Genomic DNA, 14,219 nt, shown 5'->3' on the forward strand with positions numbered 1-14,219 from the left:
GGCACAAACAGATCTGGGACCAGGGTAGAGAGCAGTCAGTTGGACTTATTCAAGGCGCGTGCGCAGAAGCTCCCCTGTTGCCTCTTCCGACACGACACTTACAAGGGGCTGCATGTGTTATTTCGGAGATTAACAACTGTAAATGTAAAAAACATTAAGGTTTACAACTTCAGGTCTTAAAACATGAGCACGCTATGGATGGGAAACGTGAGTATCTCAAACCAGTTCAGTCGATATTTTTAACACTTCAGGTTGTAGGTAAATTAGCTAGTTGAAGCTAAGTAGCTAGCTTCAACTTAAGTTMTGTTTGCTAGCATGCTAGCTAGTAGTAACATAACTAGCCACCCGACTAACTTAGTTTATTAGTGCTAAATCGGTTAACTTGCTGCAGATGGAACATTTTGACACATTACTAGCTAAACGCAGCCTTTATAATATTTGCAATGGACATGTGGTAGCTAACTCTTAGCTAAGTTAACGTTACCATGTTATGATAATGAAGTCTGTTTGTTTTGGTAGTTGGAGCCCTACATGGACGAAAACTTCATAACCCGAGCCTTCGGCACTATGGGGGAGTTGGTGGTGAGTGTAAGGATTATACGCAACAAGATGACCGGGTGAGTATTTTATCTAGGACGTTTGACCTGAGTTAAAAGCTATAACTACGCTGGCTCTCTAACCCCCTTCTCCGCATGTAACGTTAGGGTTTTCAGCGATTACATTCGCCCACATTTGGCTCCATATGAACTACAAGTCCAACGTTATTTTAACATTTGGGAAAGTTAATCATAGCTTTCAAACCGGTTTTCGAAAATTATTCTGATATAACCCGAATCTTTCATATCAGAAATAACTAATCTTTCAAATAAAGATACTTACTGTAGCAGTTTTGCACATATACAGAAAGAAAAACTGGGATTTTGTTTTATTTCAGCTCATGAAACATGGGACCAACACTTTACATTTTGCGTTTATATTTTTGTTCAGTGTATTTAGAACGAACAGCCAGCTCACGATGAATGAGTGAAACACATTATCTAACTGGGGATAGCTAGCAAACATAATGTCACAAAGCATTATCTAACTGGGGATAGCTAGCTCATGTCACAAAGCATTATCTAACTGGGGATAGCTAGCTAACATAATGTCACAAAGCATTATCTAACTGGGATAGCTAGCTAACATAATGTCCACAAGCATTATCTAACTGGGGATAGCCTAGCTAACATAATGTTCACAAAGCATGATGTGCTAGCATGATGTTATGAAATAACAAATATTTTCCGAGTTAGGCAGGTATTATTTTAGACTTGAAATTGGCATGGGAACTAACTAGCTAACACAGGGGTTGGCAAACTTTTTGGCTCGAGGGCCACATCGGGATTTTGCGAGGGCCTCCCGAGTGGCGCACGCGTCTAAAGCACTGTATCGCAGTGCTTGAGGCGCACTACAGACCCAGATCGATTCCAGGCTGTGTCACAGCTGGCCGTGACTGGGAGACCCATGAGGCGGCGCACAATTGGCCCAGAGTCGTCCGGGTTCGGCAGGGCGAGATTTCCTTGTCCCATCGCGCTCTAGCGACTCGTGTGGCGGGCCGGCGCATGCACGCTAACACGGTCGCCAGGTTACAGTGTTTCCTCCGACACTGTGGTGCAGCTGGCTTCCGGGTTAAGCGGACATTGTGTCAAGAAGCAGTGCGGCTTGTGTAACGGAGTGAAATGGCCAGCTAGTTAGCGGGTACGCCGCTAGTAGCGTTTCAATCAGTTACGTCACTTGCTCTGAGACTTAAGTAGGGTTTCCCCTTGCTCTGCAAGGGCCGTGGCCTTTGTGGAGCGATGGGTAACGATGCTTCGTGGGCGACCGTTGTTTGATGTGTGCAAAGGTCCCTGGTTCGCGCCCGTGTCGGGGCGAGGGACGGTTTAAAGTTATACTGTTACATTGTGCTGTTGACCCGGATCACTGGGTTGCCTGCGGAAAAGGAGGTTGAAAGGGGGTGAGTTGTAACGGATGTGAAAATGCTAGCTAGTTAGCGGGTACGCGCTAGTAGCGTTTCAATCAGTTACGTCACTTGCTCTGAGACTTAAGTAGGGTTTCCCCTTGCTCTGCAAGGGCCGTGGCCTTTGTGGAGCGATGGGTAATGATGCTTCGTGGGCGACCGTTGTTGATGTGTGCAGAGGGTCCCTGGTTCGCGCCCGTGTCGGGCGAGGGGACGCCGTAAAGTTATACTGTTACACTTGGCTGGGTCGTGTTTTGGAGGACGCATGGCTCTACATCTTCACCTCTCCCGAGTCCGTACGGGAGTTGCAGCGATGGGACAAGACTGTAACTACCAATTGGATACCACGAAATTGGGGAGAAAAAGAGATTGTGTGGGTGTGTGTATATATGTGTGTGTCTTGTGGGCCGGATTGAAGTGCCCGTCGTGCTGTACTTTGCCCCCCCCCCTTCCTTGAGCTAACAGCTAGCTTTCTGGTTATCAAAGGTAGAAAAGTTTGACCAAAAATCTACCAAACTGTTTCTCTGGCTAATTCATTTGATAATGCTTTGTGATACACCAGGTTTTATGCTGTTTTAGTCCACAGAACATGACAGTAGAACCTGGTGAACCACATGGGGAAACAATCAAATTAGCCAGCCAACTTCATACTTTTTTGTCCTACCAGATCCTYGATGAGAAGGTTCTAGCTAGTGTATCCCTCTGTCCTTGGACTCTTGTTGGATGTAGTTGTCCGGTTTATCAAGTCCCAGGCTCCCATGACTGTTATGAACATTTATTTACAAGTGACTTACAATTTCCTTTAGCACCATCTGTACCTGATAGAGCAGATATTGCGTGCAGAAGTAAACCGTCTGGCGCGACAGTTATTGGGAGACTAGAGCAGACCCAGAAGTTCTGACTGAACACACATTTAAGCGCCCCCAGGACGGTTAGTTTACTTTGTGCTGTTGTAATTTCTGCTATGGAATCCTGCRATTTCATAGGGGAATTTCCCCCTCATACTAAATAGCTGGCAAAACAATCCGAAGTGTATTTTTTATTGAACTAGACAAGTCAGTTAAGAACAAATTCTTATTTACAATGACGGCCTAACCCGGACAATGTTGGGCCAATTGTGTACCGTCATAGGATGCCACCTTTCCAACAAGTCAGTTCRTCAAATGTCTGCCCTGCTAGAGCTGACCCCGGTCAACTGTACGTGCTGTTATTGTGAAGTGGAAATGTCTAGGAGCAACAACGGCTCAGCTGTGAAGTGGTAGGCCACACAAGCTCACAGAACAAGACCGCCGAATGCTGTAGCGTGTAAAAATCGTCTGTCCTCTGTTGCAACACTCATTACAGAGTTCTAAACTGCCTCTGGAAGCAACGTTGGCACAAAAACTGTTTGTCAGGAGCGTCGTAAAATTAATTTGGTAATGCTTTGTGATACACCAGGTTTTAGTCGACAGAAAATGACAGTAGAACCTGATGAACCACATGGGGGAAATAATCAAATTGGCCAGCTGCACACAAAACTATGAGCTGGATTGCCTGTCATTGAAATTTAATTTTTTAATTTGCGCTCTTTAGCACATTTAGCTAGCAACCTTCATGGAAATTCGCTATTACATGTGCTAATTTAGTTTGCATTCTGGTAATAGACAGCCAATGGGTTGTTTAGYGTATTTTTTGGGGGTGTCCTCTTGTGCACTAAGTTGGTAATTCCGTAAATCCCAGGATGAGAGGACGGGGTCTGGATACCGCCCAACCCTGTGATATACCATAACTTCACCATGCTTCACCATTTGTTTTGTTTTTTACCCATCTACCAATACGTGCCCTTCTTTGCGAGGCATTGGAAAACCTCACCTGATCTTTGTGATTGAATCTGTGTTTTGAAATTCAGTGCTTGACTGAGGGACCTTTACAGATTGTATGTGTGGGGTACAGAGATGAGGTAGTCATTCAAAAATCATGTAATGCACTATTATTGCACACAGTGACCTCATGCTACTTGTGACTTGTTAAGCACATKATTACACCTGAACCTTCTCATGCTTGCCATAACAAATGGGTTGAATACTTATTTAATATATTTGTACAAAAAAAAAACTAAAATATATTCCCTGTTGACATTATGGGGTATTGCATTTAGGGCATTTAGGGCAGTGGCAAATTCAATTGAATCAGGCTGTAGTCAAAGGGGTGTGAATACCTTCTGAAGGGATTGTATGTACATATAGGTAGGGGTAAAGTGACTAGTCAACAGGATAGATAATAGACAGTAACAGCAGTATACTGTAGGTAGGGGTAAAGTGACTAGCCAACAGGATAGATAATAGACAGTAACAGCAGTATACTGTAGGTAGGGGTAAAGTGACTAGACAACAGGATAGATAATAGACAGTAACAGCAGTATACTGTAGGTAGGGGTAAAGTGACTAGCCAACAGCATAGATAATAAACACACACCCCTGTGTTAGCACACACCCCTGTGGGGCCCCGTGTTGAAGGTCTGTGTGGTGTATGTGTTGTTGCCTACCCTCGCCACCTGGGGGCAGCCCGTCAGGAAGTTCAGGATCCAGTTGCAGAGAGAGTCCTGAGCTTAGTGAGCTTTTGTGCCTTTGACATGACATGGAGTGGCATGAGGGCACAAACAGGCTGGTACCCAGGCTAGCACCAKTGTATTATAGCTACACACCACACACAGTTAAAATCCATCCTTTGGATGCAACATTGGACTGATATCCCTTCTCTGTGTTGCTCTTCAGTAGGGGTGCAGCAGGCTACTGCTTCGTGGAGCTGACAGATGAAGCCACCGCTGAGAGGTGTCTTCGTAAAGTCAATGGAAAAGCACTGCCAGGAGCCACACCGGTAAATATACCGTTTAACAAGGCTACTTGAATGTTATGGATTCAATTTTGCRTCCCCAATTTGCACCCTATTCATCCCCTAATRTAGTTCRCTACTTTTGACCCGGGCCCAGTGGGATGCAGACCCAGATTGTATCAGTTTATACATAATGCTTTTTGGTAGCCTGAGACAAAACAAGATGTTTATGCAATTTKCCTCATTAGCGCTTGTATAAATGAATGCATATTGTCGTCATATTGTAAATGTGCATTTTTAAGGAAGCCTTTTTGTACTTCACAGCCCAGAAGATTTAAGTTAAACAGGGCCACTTTTGGGAAGCAAGGAGAAAGCAGGTATATCAACCCGCTTGATTGCAAGTCAAACTAAATGTCATGAGATGCCATATAGAAACATTGGAAATGAACACACAACTCCTTTCTCTCTGCTACAGTCCACTCCATTCTCTGTTTGTTGGGGATCTCACACCTGAAGTGGATGACGGGATGCTCTACGAGTTCTTCTACAACCGCTACCCTTCCTGTCGTGGGGGGAAGGTGGTGCTGGATGGCACGGGGAACTCCAAGTGAGTCCAGTAGGATATTATAATCCCTATAGAAGGGTTTCCATATATCAAGGTTGATGTGATCTAATAGGATGTGAATACAATTGATACGGCCCGTTTCCAAAACATCAACTGTTACTATTCCACGACTATTTATAATAGTCACTACTTCTACACTAATAATATTAACTTGTCTAAACTTCTTCAACGACCCAAAAAATATTCACAGCCGAAGCTAGTTATTTACTTGTCTGGACGTTTCTCTTGTTTCCAGGGGTTGTGGGTTTGTCCAGTTCCCAGACCAGAGGCTTCAAAAGTTGGCGCTGGAGGAGTGTCAGGGAGCGGTGGGGCTCGGGAGCAAGCCCCTACGACTGAGCCTAGCTGCTAACAAGTGAGTTTTACGTCAGTTCTTACTGTATTACTATGTTATAAGCCGTCTCCAGACATGGTGTGTATTTACCATTTGAAAAACCAGGGTTGTAGCATGAACCCATTCAGTTTCAAAAACCACCTTTTTATAGCCATTAAAACTGTAGCTATATTTCCAACATAATATTTGACTATCCCCCTTGTTAGTCAGATTTTGCAAAGCGCTCATGAAGACCTGAGCAGAGAGTATCTTTCCCCAAAATAATAGTTTTTCAACTCCATAAAGAGATGGGTTTTAATAATCACTGTCAGATGCCTYGGTTACCAATACTTCTCTCTCACTCACAGAACTAGGCATAATCAATCAGACAACAGGGCGTGGGGGTCACATGGAGGAGGCTACAGACACAACCAGCAACAATACAATCAACAGCCGTACGGTGGTGGATGGGGCTCTTGGGGCTACGACCAGAATGGAGGCAACTATGGCGGCTACAACTACAACCAGTATGATTACACACAGAATCCTGCACAGGTAAGATTGCTGCCCTGCTCCCCCTTTACCGGTGATATGTTATGTTGCTCAACGTCACCTTTACTGGTGATATGTTACGTTGCTCAACGTCACCTTTACTGGTGATATGTTACGTTGCTCAACGTCACCTTTACTGGTGATATGTTACGTTGCTCAACGTCACCTTTACTGGTGATATGTTACGTGAGATGTGGACATTGAAGCAACATTTCAAGACATCAGTCAGGAAGTTAAAGCTGGGTCGCAAATGGGCCTTCCAAATGGACAATGACCCCAAGCATACTTCCAAAGTTGTGGTAAAATGGCTTAAGTGTCAAGGTATTGGAGTGGCCATCACAAAGCCCTGACCTCAATCCCATAGAAAATTTGTGGGCAGAACTGAAAAAGCGTGTGCGGGCAAGGAGGCCTACAAACCTGATTCAGTTACACCAACTCTGTCAGGAACAATGGGCCAAAATTCCCCCAACTTATTGTGGGAAGCTTGTGGAAGGCTACCCAAAATGTTTGACCCAAGTTAAACAATTTAAAGGCAATGCTACCAAATACTAATTGAGTGTATGCAAACTTCTGACCCACTGGGAATGTGATAAAATAAATAAAAGCTTAAATAAATCATTCTCTTCTATTATTCTGACATTTCATTTTTTTTTTTATAAAGTGGTGATCCTAACTGACCTAAGACAGGGAATCTTTAATAGGATTAAATGTCAGAAATTGTGAAACTGATTTTAAATGTATTTGGCTGAGGTATATGTAAACCTCCGACTTAAACTGTACATACACATGGAATCACTGGTCACTTTAATAATGAAACACTCGTCACTTTAATGTTTACATACTGCTATACTCATTTCATATGTATATACTGTATTCTACTGCATTTTAGTCAATGTCACTCCGACATTGCTCGTTCTAATATATAGATATATTTCTTATCCATTATTTTACTTTAGATTTGTGTATTGTTGTGAATTTTTWGATATTACTGTATTGTTGGAGCTAGGAACACAAGCATTTTGCTACACCCGCAAAATATGTGTACGTGACCAATACAATTTGATTTGGTATGTTACGTAGGTCAACGTCACCGTTACTGGTTACGTAGGTCAACGTCACCGTTACTGGTTACGTAGGTCAACGTCACCGTTACTGGTTACGTAGGGTCAACGTCAACGTCACCGTGTACTGGTTACGTAGGTCAACGTCACCGTTACTGGTTACGTAGGTCAACGTCACCGTTACTGGTTACGTAGGTACACGGTTACTGTTACGTAGGTCAAAGTCACCGTTACTGGTTACGTAGGTCAACGTCACCGTTACTGGTGACGTGTTACGTAGGTCAACGTCACCGTTACTGGTTACGTAGCTCAACGTCACCGTTACTGGTTAAGTAGGTCAACGTCACCGTTACTGGTGACGTGTTTACGTAGCTCAACGTCACTACTACTTCTTAGACATGCAATATTAACACCTTAACGCATTGTCTTTTCCTTCATATAGTTAAGACTTTTCAATATACACAATCATTTTTATTAAAACCAACTCATTTAACATTTTCAGGAAAATGAAGCTGTTGAAGAGGATGGTCTGGAAGGTACGTGCTCTTTATTTTTCCTGCTTGTTTTTCTCCAGACTTTTGTGGCCTATTATCTAAAAGGCTCTTGATGACATTGACTTGATGGAATTGAGGTGTTTCATAATGAATTTAGATTGATATCCTGCATGTTCCGAGGATTAACCAGTGTATGGAACTTAGCGGAGTCGGACTTGTCCTCTTCTTGGTCTAATGTTTAAGGCGTTAGTTTCCCGAGCAGGAGACTGGGGTTGTTGACATAAGTCAACAAATAATCACTGCCAGCCTTTTCCTCCATTGTAGATCCTAACCCAGAGCTGGATGTGTTGGAAGCCAACAGGAAGTTTATGGAACACAGTGAGGAACTGTATGATGCCCTTATCCAGTGCCACTGGCAACCCTTGGAATCCTCGGAACAAGCATTTGGAACCACGAGTAGCCTTCCAGAACCTGTCTACTGTTGAGGCATACAATGGAATGGCAATATCCTCTTTTGCCATGTTCTTTGGCCTTTCATATTATATTCTGTAAATGTTTGATCATGGAAAGGCTAAAGACATATCCCCAGTCCTTGGCCAGAACTGGCATTTGCTTACAAGACATAATTTTTTTGGTTAATTGACAAATGTTTTATTTTGTGCATCTTTATAAAAGTCCTGCTGTGCCTAAGAATAGCTTCCTGTTTTCATTTGTTATGCTTTGCCAAACTGCAGAGATGGATGTATCYCAAATGGGACCATATTCTCTATTTAGTGCAGCACTACTTTTAGCTAGGGCCTAAAAGAGCTTAGGTCAAAAGTATTGCTCTATATAAGGAATAGAGTGCCATTTGGGACACACATTTCTCAATTGAATAAGTGATTGTGTAATCTGCAATGTTACACTGCCTTCTGTCTGTTTCCATATGTGTTTGTAAAGATGGAGTAAACGTGTATGTATCATGTTGCCAGGTAGAGATTTCTTATAAAATGACCCAACCAAAATTACAGGAATTCTTTCAAGTCTCATAGACTGTGGAGAGTTCAGCCCGGTACAACGTTGTGGAACGCTGCGGATAGCAATGGCATGAATAGAGTGGACATGATTCCTTATTCTACATGTCAGAGGCATGGTTGTTTTATTTTTCTGCGTATTCTCAACCGTTGTGTACTGCTAAATGTGCCCCAGTCTCTGTTGAGCAAAGTGAGAGCTGGTTTCATCAGCAGAAAACCGCGAGTCACAAGGTTTCCCAGTGACTGAAAGGGAGGGACGGGCTGCCCATTGAATGAATCCAACCCTGGACAGGATTTGAGATATTATTTTGCATGACTAAGCCTACTCTGAGTTTGTTTAGTTTCTGAATACCATTTTGTAGGGAATCGTCTTCTGCTCCCGAGCGAAAGTTGTAAAACGCGTCAACATTTTTTACTATATGTATGTTAATGTTTTAAAAAATAATTACTCTTGATTTTTTTTATTACTTTTGGCGCCACCCAAAGTTTTTTTTAATGTATGCAATGACGTCATTTGACAGTTTTGGGAGGCTAGCTTCTTGACGGAGGAACAAAGTGAAGCACAGCGGATGTTTTATGTGCAACAGCCTACTAAACAAGTAAGATTTGGTTATTTTCAGTTTAAACCTACGTTAATGTATAACTCGCTGTAAAATAGAAAGTCACATTTTGTTGACATGCTTCAACAATTTGCTGGGATCCAAGTCAGGCATCTGATGTCTTTGTGCTAACAATCAAGCTAGCTAGCGTGGCTATTTTCAGCGTCATCAGAGCAGGCCTGTGTAGGCAATTCAACTCCAATTAAATTATACAATTTGGAAACGTCTCATTAACCTTGTATTAAACAACAACTGTCTAGTTTTGTGGAAAGCCAAATAGCTTGCAAGCAAGCTACATAAGCTTAAGTACGTTTTGTTAGTTCGCTAACTTTAGCTGTAAATCATCTAGCAAGCCAACTAACGTTAGCTGGCCACCATAACATAGCTATTTAAATTCTGAAGAAATACCCGGCGGCAACAAGGGCTAAATCTCGCTTGTGGTCGATTTAATATCTTACCTACTCAGTCTCTGGTTAGGTAGTTATGTGGCAGTCTGATGTTTTGGGAGTGAGAAACTGCTATTTCAAAATAGTGTGTCACTCAATACACTGTCTGATGCTACTGTGTGACCTGGCACCATTTGTGGGACTTGGCACTGTCTGACCTGGCACTTTGTTTGTTCCCTGGAACTCCCCTGTCTAAAGGCGTGATGAACAGAAAATCGATTAAACCAACGATTGTACTAAATGGCTAGATAGTGTTTGCTACTATGGGTATTTGAGCTCGTCCGGATGGATCGTGAAATAAGTGTGTGGAGTCATTACCTTTAACAGGTACTATTGTGATTTCAAATCATACTTAGCACTAAAATAAAATATATTTATAAAGCCCCTTTTACATCATTATAAATCTATGACAGCACTTCTCTCCAGTTATGACTGGGCATTTAGCTGTTAATATGTAACTTGTGACACAGTTTAATAGGCCTATCTTAGGACAAACTTGACTGATAAGTTTGGTAAGTGTATTTTCAGTACTTGGCCAAAAGTGTGTGGACACCTGCTTGTCGAACATCTAATTTCAAAATCATGGGCATTAAGATGGAGTTGGTCTCCTCTTTGCTGCTWTAACAGCCTCCACTCTTCAGGGAAGGCTTTCCAACTGGATGTTGGAACATTGCTGCAGGGACTTGCTTCCATTCAGCCATGAGCATTAGTGAGGTCGGGCACTGATGGGCGATTAGGTCTGGCTCGCAGTTGGCGTTCCAATTTATCCTGATGGTGTTGAGGTCAGGGCTCTGTGCAGTCCAGTARAATTCTTCCATACCGATCTGTAACCATTTCTATATTKACCTAGCTTTGTGCAAGGGGGCACTGTCATGCTAAAACATGAAAAGGCCTTCCCCAAACTGTTGCCACAAAGTTGGAAGCCCAGAATCATCTAGAATGTCATTGTATGCTGTATATTTCCCTTCACATGAACTAAGGAGCCTAGCCCGAACCATGAAAAACAGCTCCAGACCATTATCCATCCTCCACCAAACTTTACAGTTGGTACTATGCATTGGTGCAGGTAGCGTTCTCCTGGCATCCGCCAAACCCAGATTTGTCTGTCGGACTGCCAGATGGTGAAGCGTGATTCATCACTCCAGARAACTCCTTTCCACTGCTCCAGAGTCCAATGGCGGCGAGCTTTACACCACTCCAGCCGATGCTTGACAATGCACATGGTGAACTTTGGCCTGTGTGCAGCTGCTCGGCTATTGAAACTAATTTCATGAAACTTCCTATGTGTGCTGACGTTGCTTCCAGAGACAGTTTGGAAGTCCATAGTTAAGTGTTGCAACCGAAGACAGACAATTTTTACGTGCTTCAGCATTCAGCRGTCCTGTTTGTGAGCTTGTGTGGCCTACCACTTCGCAGCTAAGCTATTGTTGCTCTAACATAAAGTTGACTGGGGCAGCTATAGCAGGGCAGAAATTTGACGAACTGACTCGTTGGACAGTGCCACGTTGAAAGTCACTGAGCTCTTCAGTAAGGCCATTCTACAGCCAATGTCTGTTTATGGAGATTGCTTGGCTGTGTGCTCGATTTTATACATCTGCCAGCAAAGGGTGTGGCTAAAATAGCCAAATCCACTAATTTGAAGGGGTGTCCACATACTTTTGTATATACAGTGCATTCGGAAAGTATTCCTTTGACGTTTTTCCACATTTTGATAATGACAAAGCAAAAATAGTTTTAAAAAATGTGCTAATTTTGTTTTTTTTAAATTAACTATCACATTGACATAAGTCACCTTTGGCAGTGATTACAGCCTCGAGTCATCTTGGGTATGACGCTACCAGCTTGGCACCTGTATTTGTGAGTTTTTTCCCATTTTTCTCTGAAGATCCTCTCAAGCTCTGTCTGGTTGGATGGTGAGCGTCACTGCATGGCTTTTTTCAGGTCTCATCAAATATGTTAGATCAGGTTCAAGTCCGGGTTCTGGCTGGGCCACTCGAGTACATTCAGAGACTTGTCCCAAAGCCACTCCTGCGTTGTCTTGGMTGTGTGCTTAGGGTCATTGTCCTGTTGGAAGGTGAACCTTCRCCCCAGTCTGAGGCCCTGAGGGCTCTGGAGCAGGTTTTCATCAAGGATCTTTCTGTACATTGCTCCATTCATCTTTCCGTCGATTCCTGACACCACAATGYTTCGCCGTAGGGATGGTACCAGGTTTCCTCSAGACGTGACGCATGGCATTCAGGCCAAAGAGTTCAATCTTGGTTTCATCAGACCAGAGAATGTTGTTTCTCATGGTTTGAGAGTCCTTTAGGTGCCTTTTGGCAAATTCCAAGTGGACTGTCATGTGCCTTTTACTGAGGAGTGGCTTCCATCTGNCTTAGGGTCATTGTCCTGTTGGAAGGTGAACCTTCACCCCAGTCTGAGGCCCTGAGGGCTCTGGAGCAGGTTTTCATCAAGGATCTTTCTGTACATTGCTCCATTCATCTTTCCGTCGATTCCTGACACCACAATGCTTCGCCGTAGGGATGGTACCAGGTTTCCTCGAGACGTGACGCATGGCATTCAGGCCAAAGAGTTCAATCTTGGTTTCATCAGACCAGAGAATGTTGTTTCTCATGGTTTGAGAGTCCTTTAGGTGCCTTTTGGCAAATTCCAAGTGGACTGTCATGTGCCTTTTACTGAGGAGTGGCTTCCATCTGGCCACTCTACCATAAAGGCCTGATTGGTGGAGTGCTGCAGAGATGGTTGTTCTTCCGGAAGGTTCTCCCTGAAGGTTCTCCCATCTCCACAGTGGAACTCTGTCAGAGTGAATATCGGGCTCTTGGATTGCTTTACGGACAATTCCTAAGACCTCATGTCTTGKTTTTTGCTCTGACATACACTGTCAACTGTGGGACCTTATCTAGAAAGGTGTGTGCCTTTCCAAATCATGTCCAATCAATTGAATTTACCACAGGTGGACTCCGATCAAGTTGTAGAAACATTTCAAGGATTATCAATGGAAACAGGATGCACCTGAGCTTTCGAGTCTCATAGCAAAGGGTCTGAATACTTATGTAAAGAAGGTATTTCTTTTTAAAAATATAATATGCAAACATATTTTTTTTTTAAACACGTTTTTTTGCTTTGTCATTATGGGGTATTGTGTGTAAATTGATGAGGAAAATAAGTAATTTAATCCTATTTAGAATAAGGCTGTAAAGTAACAAAGTTGGGGAAGGGGTCTGAATACTTTCCGAATGCACTATATAGTGGACATCATGCTCTATTCTCCATTATTAACAGCTGGATAGGATTTTTAGGCTGTGTCCCAAATTGYACCCTCTGTRTATCTCTGTCTTGATAACAAAACTTATAACGACTTTCTCCTCTCCCAGAGTTTTCCCAATACACCTGCCACGCAACCCCCAACAGTCTTCACCGTGAGACCTAAGAGCACGCCAYACTGGCAGCAATGTCTTACAGTAAAGCAGACGGCTATCGCACCCAGCCACGGGACTCCAATACCCTCATCCAGACATGCAGCTCCAACATCCAGAAGATCACACAGAACAGTAAGTATTGCTGCAGAAAGAGAAGAGTTGATGTGATGAAGATAATTCAGTCAGTACTTTGTAATGATCTATACWTGATGTATCCTATAGCCTACATCAGGGCTGCCCCAACCCTCTTCCTGGAGATCTACTGTCCTGTAGGTTTTCAGTCCAACCCTAATTTAGCATATCTGATTCAGCTAGTTAAGGTCTTGTTGAGCAGCTAAAAGAGAGAGATGCTGCAGAGAATAAGCTCATTAGAGTTACCAGCCTCAGAACTTGCAACCCAAATAAATGCAAAGACAATCTGCAGGACATAACCAAAACACACCTCCAGGCTGTGTAATGGCTATTTGACCAAGAAGGAGAGTGATTGAGTGCTGCATCAGTTGACCTGGCATCCACAATCACCTGACCTCAAACCAATTGAGATGGTTTGGGATGAGTTGGACTGCAGAGTGAAGGAAAAGCAGCCAACAAGTGCTCAGCATATGTGGGAACTCCTTAAAGCTGTTGGAAAAGCATTCCAGGTGAAGCTGGTTGAGAGAATCCAAGTGTGCAAAGCTGTCATCAAGGCAAAGGTGCCTACTTTGAAAGAATCTAAAATATATTTTTGATTGTTTTCTTTTTTTGGTTACTACATAATTCCATATGTGTTATTTCATAGTTTTTGTCTTCACTATTTATTCTACAATATAGTAAAAAAATACTATATAAAGAAAAACCCTTGAATGGAGTAGGTGAGTGCAAACTTTTGACTGGTAATAGTAACTGTAAGTACA

At 42.9% G+C, this 14,219-nt stretch overlaps 1 protein-coding gene and 1 pseudogene across 2 annotated transcripts; both read left to right on the forward strand.

Moving 5' to 3' along the window:
* The first annotated feature begins 32 nt into the window (after nucleotides 1-32).
* LOC112072743 (tRNA selenocysteine 1-associated protein 1) lies at nucleotides 33-8,542 on the forward strand. 2 transcript variants are annotated; one of them, XM_024140131.2, is made up of 9 exons: nucleotides 33-207; nucleotides 520-617; nucleotides 4,750-4,852; nucleotides 5,132-5,184; nucleotides 5,283-5,414; nucleotides 5,668-5,784; nucleotides 6,111-6,297; nucleotides 7,858-7,891; nucleotides 8,174-8,542. In XM_024140131.2, the coding sequence occupies exons 1-9, from the start codon at nucleotides 184-186 to the stop codon at nucleotides 8,332-8,334; spliced, it is 909 nt and encodes a 302-aa protein (XP_023995899.1). In that variant the 5' UTR covers nucleotides 33-183; the 3' UTR covers nucleotides 8,335-8,542. The 2 variants fall into 2 exon arrangements, with proteins under 2 accessions (XP_023995899.1, XP_023995900.1); XM_024140132.2 differs by having other exon boundaries at nucleotides 45-207; nucleotides 4,753-4,852.
* An 828-nt stretch (nucleotides 8,543-9,370) lies between these two features.
* Nucleotides 9,371-14,219, forward strand: part of LOC112072744 (syntaxin-12-like) — a 16,844-nt pseudogene continuing 11,995 nt past the window's right edge.

The sequence above is a fragment of the Salvelinus sp. IW2-2015 genome, unplaced genomic scaffold (assembly GCF_002910315.2).
Source record: "Salvelinus sp. IW2-2015 unplaced genomic scaffold, ASM291031v2 Un_scaffold2018, whole genome shotgun sequence".
In the NCBI taxonomy this organism is placed as follows: domain Eukaryota; kingdom Metazoa; phylum Chordata; class Actinopteri; order Salmoniformes; family Salmonidae; genus Salvelinus; species Salvelinus sp. IW2-2015.